Genomic DNA, 5,999 nt, shown 5'->3' with positions numbered 1-5,999 from the left:
AGCCCCTCGTGCACCCCCAGCCCACCCGCTGGTGGGAGGAGAAGCAGAAAAGGCCTTGGCTCTCTGTAAGTGCTGCTCAGCAACAACAAAAGCATCCCTGTGTTATCAACACTGTTTTCAGCGCTAACCCAAAACACAGTCCCATACGAGTGACTATGGAGAAAATTAACTGTAACCAAGGCAAAACCAGTACACTGGGATTGGAAGCTGTGCTGGGGGGAGAACAGGAAACACCTTACCTGGGTGTATGCCTTGCTGGGGGAAGAAGAATAAAACAATGAGGTCCTTTTATACACACTTCTTTCCACAGTGTTGAGTAAAACCATTTTTGTTCTCTACTATCAGTAAATATCTCTGGAACCTACAGGGACTGTACAGCATCTCTCTAGTGCAGTTTGCAGGGATGAGGACTTGTTGCTCTGGGCAGTTAGTCCCCCTGCTTAAGTAGCAGATGCTTCAGTGCTGTGGTGATTATTGATGCTCATGCCCTGGTGGGATTCTAGGTTGGTTTTTTTTCCTGGTTTGTTTTGGAAGTTAAACATTTTACCCTGTGTTGAACAACATGATTGCCTTTTGAATGTTAATAAATTAAAACTTAGGAAATGTCAGAAGTTCCTGTGCTCCATAATTCAGACCCTTGATATTAACATTTCCATACCATTTTCAAGCATTCTCTTCATACTTATTTTTCTTCTGAACAGTGGGGTTTTTTTCAATGTCTGAGGTGCAGACCTCTTCAATCTAGTCCTGCAATTGTAGATTTTATAAAATGTTTATCCACTAATGGAAAGGGGGAAGGCAATAGTAACAGAGTCAAAATGGTTAAAGGCACTTCCTGCATTCAAAATGGCACTGAAAGGAGCTTGGACATAATTGCACCAATGTGTAAGCAAATATTCTTTTGTTTGCTGCTGTTCTCCTGAACAGTAGTGTGTCAGTGTAATATATCAGCTATCCTTGCACAGACCAGTTCTTTTATCTGACGCACAATCCTGACATTATAGGTGTTCAGGTAAAAAGTAGAATGATACTGGCTTTGTTTCACCTGAATTGTTTATGTGCCCTAAGTTCTCTCTAATATCCCTGAGGATCATCTGCAAGACTGGGCCCAAAGTTGAGAACAAGTTGTGGTGACTTTTTTTTGCGAATGAAAGCAAAATATATATTTAATAAAAACCTTTATTGTGATGGCATGACAGTAAAAGACTTGCTGCTCCTGGTAGATTCTACAGCTGCTTCCTGTGTATTTCTCGTGTGAACAAATAGACAATGCCACTATTGCCCATTTCACAGAAGGTAGTTACACAACCTAATTGTCATTGACCAAGCTTGTTAGACATCTCCATCGAAACCAGTGGCATGTATAGCAATGAATACAGAAAGGCTTTTGAAGGTGTGATTCATCTGACCTACTTTGCCTGGCTGTTCAAGCATGAGATGACTCACACCCTAGGAGGTGCCAGTTTCTCTCCCTTGGGTATAAAGCAAGCTGAGGATGGGTGGCTTGTAGATAGATAGATGCCTGTGTTCCTACACAGCCATCTCACCCTTGTCATTTTTTTACTGGCTTGTTTGATTATTGTGCCATTTAGGCAGTTTGCTAACAGCCCACCTACCACTTTCATTTAACAATCAGGAAGAAGAGAATTTTACTTCACAGAGTAAAATGAATCATCCATGTCCATAAGGGTTCTGTCCCTAAAGTACCTACTGATTCTTAATGATTGTGGATGTAGTAATGTGAAATCTTTCGAAGTATTTTCTGACTTTAATGTAAGTCAGCTTAAATCTGAATTGTTGTACTTGAGATTCAATACAGGTTTTGATTGAGAAATATCATGGCAAATGTTTCTGAGAGAGAAGGCATATAATACTTCAGTGTTCTTAATAGACAAAGATGTCTTATAGACGTGTATTTATGCATGTCAGGTACTTACTAATATTGATGGAATTATGTGTTAATTCAGCTTGTGAGATTTCAGCTTCTGTGGCTTTCCTGGCAAGAAAAACTGCAGCATTTTCCCAACACGTTGCTGACTGTGAGTGTCAGAAGTCTCTAGCTTTCAATACTGTATATGCTCTTCCCTGTGGTGCCTCTGCAATTTGCAGTATTGTTTCATGCTTTGTTCATAGAGTCAGAAAGCATTTATGTATTTTGTCTTCTACAGTACTCAGTAAAGGTCTGCTATCTTATAGAGCTGATGCCCTGGAACTGATGACTTGCCCTTGAGCTTCTCCTGTAATGTTTCACTAGTTTCTCTCTCCACTATAGAAAATCACTTCAGGCAGCCTTTTGCCTGATACATCTATCAGATATCCAGATCTGGATAGCAAAACGTGCAAGAAAGTGGCTTTCATCCTAAGTGGCTGTCACTGTCAAGTAAAATAACACCTGTACACTGCCTTAAAAAGAAACTTAGCAATTTTTTTTCTTTTGTCATGTCAATCAGAGCCTTCTTAACTGCTCTTTTTTCTCCTTTTCTTCACAAGAGCTTACTTGTTACGCTTTGTATGCAAGGATGTAGTTAAGTTCCCGTGATGACTTAAATGTGAGATTCCAGGATTTATGGGCTTTCTTCTGTGATGATTATAAATTTTCCATTGACATGGAAAAGATTTATAGGCCTGGAATATGTCTAATTATGTTTAACACGTGAGGCTGCAGGTGAAATCACAGCACACTCCCTCTAACTGCAGACCAACTCTCTGGGCAGGCAGCTATGCATCCACAACTACATTAAATTCACACTTACAGATATATGGCATGACCATCACTTTCTATCATAATTAGAAATAACATCAGAAATGCAAAATGCTCCAATATATTAAAAAGCCAAAATATTTACTGAGTTGGTCAAAGTGATAAATTTTTACATCCTTTCTCTGTCAGGGCAGGGATTGTAATTTCTGCATATATGCTGACAAAAATAGGGAGATTCCACCCTGGCTGCATTCTGGGTGCTATTGGAGTATTAAATGTTTAATAATAATTAGATTTTTAAAAAAAAACTGGTTTCCATTGCCAAATGGAAATAAGACTTTCTGTCAGTCTGGCAATTACAGTCTGACACCTGACAATTTATTATCTCTGTACACATATTCATCAGGACAAAATACAATTGGAATTTGGCTTGCAGTTTTGCTAATGGTGCGGAAAGAGCAATAAAATCTAATGTAAGAAATATTGTATATAGTCTTGGAATGGTAACAGAAATTAAAAGCTGAAAACATTGGATTTGAAGAACTCACTCTTCCTGTGTTATCCTGCATCCATCTAAGCACTTAGTTAAGATTTCTATGAAAAGGAAAACAATTTCATTTAGATACAACTCAGCTCTGGTTACAGCTTTGACTGTTTCTAATTTTCAGTGTTATTTCCTTCCGAAAATCCCATTTTAGCACTTACTGTCATCATAATTTCCTCTTTTCCAAGCTCTGAGAGGTTGATAGAAATCTGCTTTGCAGAAACCTTATCTATTTGTGTTGGAATGATAGCAGCAATGTAGTAAGATTTTGGTTTTCTTCTTCCTAGCCATCTGCCTCTTTTATTTGGAGTGGGAGCAAACAGGCAGCAGCAATCAGATTTCCTTTGGTTTTCCTGCATCTAAGCTTTTTGACTCATGTTTCAAGGCTATCTTTTCCTGGGTTTTCACCACATTCTTTTTGTCCCCAGCAAGTTACCAGTACTGTTATGATTTCTTTGGCTATGTACCCCCTCTTAATTTAATGCCCACCCCTAATCTAATTGATAGGGGCAAAAAGAGCAATGGAGCTGGGAATACTCAGCTCTCTCTTGGCATTTAAGACCTCTGACTCTCACGGTTTAACCCTAGCCGGAAACCAAGCCCCACACAGCCACTAGCTCACTCCCCACCAGTGGGATCAGGGAGAGAATTGGAAGAGTAAAAGCTAGAAAACTCATGGGTTGAGGTAAAGACAGTTTAATAGGGAAAGCAAAAGCTGCACATACAAAAGAAAGCTAAACAAGGAATTGACTGCTTCCCATGGGCAGGAGGTGTTCAGCCATCTCCAGGAGTGCAGGGTCCATCGTGTAACGTCGCCTTGGGAAGGCAAACGCCGTCACTCCAAATGTCTTCCCTTCCTCCTTCTTCCTTCCACTTTATATAGTGAGCATGATGTCATATGGTATGGAATATCCCTTTGGTCAGTTTTGGTCACCTTTCCCAACTGTGTCTCCTCCCAACTTCCCATGCACCCCTAGTCTCCTCACCAGTGTGGCAGTACGGAAAGCAGAAAATGCCATGGCTCTGTGTAAGCTCTGCTCAGCAATAGCAAAATACCTCTGTATTGTCAAGCCTGTGTTCAGCACAAATGCAAAACACAGCCCCATACCGGCCAGTGTGAAGAAAACTGACTCCACTCCAGCCCCAACCAGCACACTGTCTTGCTGTTTTCCAGTGTATTTCTTTAACTCAAAACTTGCTTGAATTACCTTAAATTAATCTTATTTAGATTTCTTTGCTAGTTCAGTTCTTCATCCCTCCTTATTCCAAGCATACCTCTCCAGTTTCCTAAGATCAGTTGGTTTGCTTCTGCAGCTTGCAGTTGAAATCTGCTGTTTCAAGCTATGAAAAAGAAGTGTCACCAACTGAATGAAGAATTCATTCATAATTTCAAAGAGCACATCTCAGGCATATTCTTGTTTCAAAAAACATCTTCATTGGGCATCTTCATTTAGATTTAAAATTAAGACTAGTGTCTTCTCTACATTTGTTTAATTCTGATCTCCTAAAAATCTTTAAATTTTAGGAAATATCGATCTTGTATTTGTATGGAAGTAATTATATTCACAAAGTAGAAATGCTTCTATTGTTTTTAAGCCACTGTAGTATCCACAGAGAAGAAATTCATTTTAAAATGGGCAAGATAATGTAATTATATGGAAATGACCAATTGATGCTATATCTGAAAATATATTCTATTTTTTCTAGTTTTAATAGTAGAACTAAGACAATAGCCAATTTATTTACTTCTTTAAATGCCACAGGCAGATGCTTGAAGTCTCAATATCTGAACTGAGAAACACTGTAATGGAACTGGAAAAAAGACTTAACAGTGTTGAAGAAGATGGTAAGTCAATTACAACAGAGTCTTTCTAATTGATTAGGAAACAGCGAATTAATTCATTTGGGAAGACACTACAGAGATTCAAATTTTTATTTAGAAATTAAAATTTTCCCTTTTCAGATATGATTATTATAGCTGTAGTGTTTCAAATGTGAAATTAAGGAATGCTATATGCAGCCATGTTAGCTTTTTCTTGATTAATTATTAATGAAACTATGAATAACATGAATTCATAGAGTGGTTAATATGCTGGCCATGATAAGCCCAGTGAAAATTTCCCTTGATTTATATTTTCAAGCTCATTTGTATGCAAAGATCCTCATTATGAGGATTACTAGCTGGAGACTTTCTTAGTCTCCAGTTAGTTAAAAGAACCAGTTTTAAAAATGCATTTACTTGAAATTGCATGAAATAATCTGGGAAATATAATAGCTCTGTATTTGTTTTTAAGGTAATGAATGGAAAACCAGATATGAGACCCAAGTAGAACTGAACAAACAGCTGGAAAGGCAAATTAACATTCTTCAAGACAAGGTGGAGCTTTTTCGTGGAAATCCAGCAGGTAGAAATGGATATTCAGAACTTTTTCAATAGAATTAGTGATTACATGTTGAAATTATATCACCGGGTCATATTTTCTGCTTATTTGTAGATAAACTGTCCATTATTCGCACCTTTGATCAAATGCCTGTGGTGAGTACTGTGACATTTAGTTGGTTTAACAACAAAACAGTGTAATTGAAAACCTTGTGTAGTCTTTGGTTTTTCATGACAAAAGATAGCAGCAGCCTGGTCAAGAAACCAAAAAGTCCTGCTGTTTTTTTGCTGAATGTTTTTGTTGTTTTAATATGCAGTTGCTTATAAATTTATAAAGTATAGAGCAAAATCATTAAGTAGGAGGTACATAAGAC

General features: G+C 38.0%; 1 protein-coding gene across 1 annotated transcript; it reads left to right on the top strand.

Moving 5' to 3' along the window:
* Positions 1 to 783: 783 nt before the first annotated feature.
* On the top strand, positions 784 to 5,781 carry LOC103808461 (coiled-coil domain-containing protein 169-like; the record flags this gene model as incomplete). The annotated part of the gene is given in 5 exon segments (XM_009081246.1): positions 784 to 885; positions 4,492 to 4,616; positions 4,988 to 5,091; positions 5,540 to 5,650; positions 5,741 to 5,781. Coding segments are annotated over 5 exon segments (483 nt in total), but the record flags the coding sequence as incomplete, so codon positions are not given.
* Positions 5,782 to 5,999: the final 218 nt, after the last annotated feature.

Source organism: Acanthisitta chloris, unplaced genomic scaffold (assembly GCF_000695815.1).
Source record: "Acanthisitta chloris isolate BGI_N310 unplaced genomic scaffold, ASM69581v1 scaffold22338, whole genome shotgun sequence".
Classification (NCBI taxonomy): Eukaryota; Metazoa; Chordata; class Aves; order Passeriformes; family Acanthisittidae; genus Acanthisitta; species Acanthisitta chloris.
Note: the sequence above shows the minus strand (reverse complement) of the source record. Positions and strands in the feature narration are given on the sequence as shown.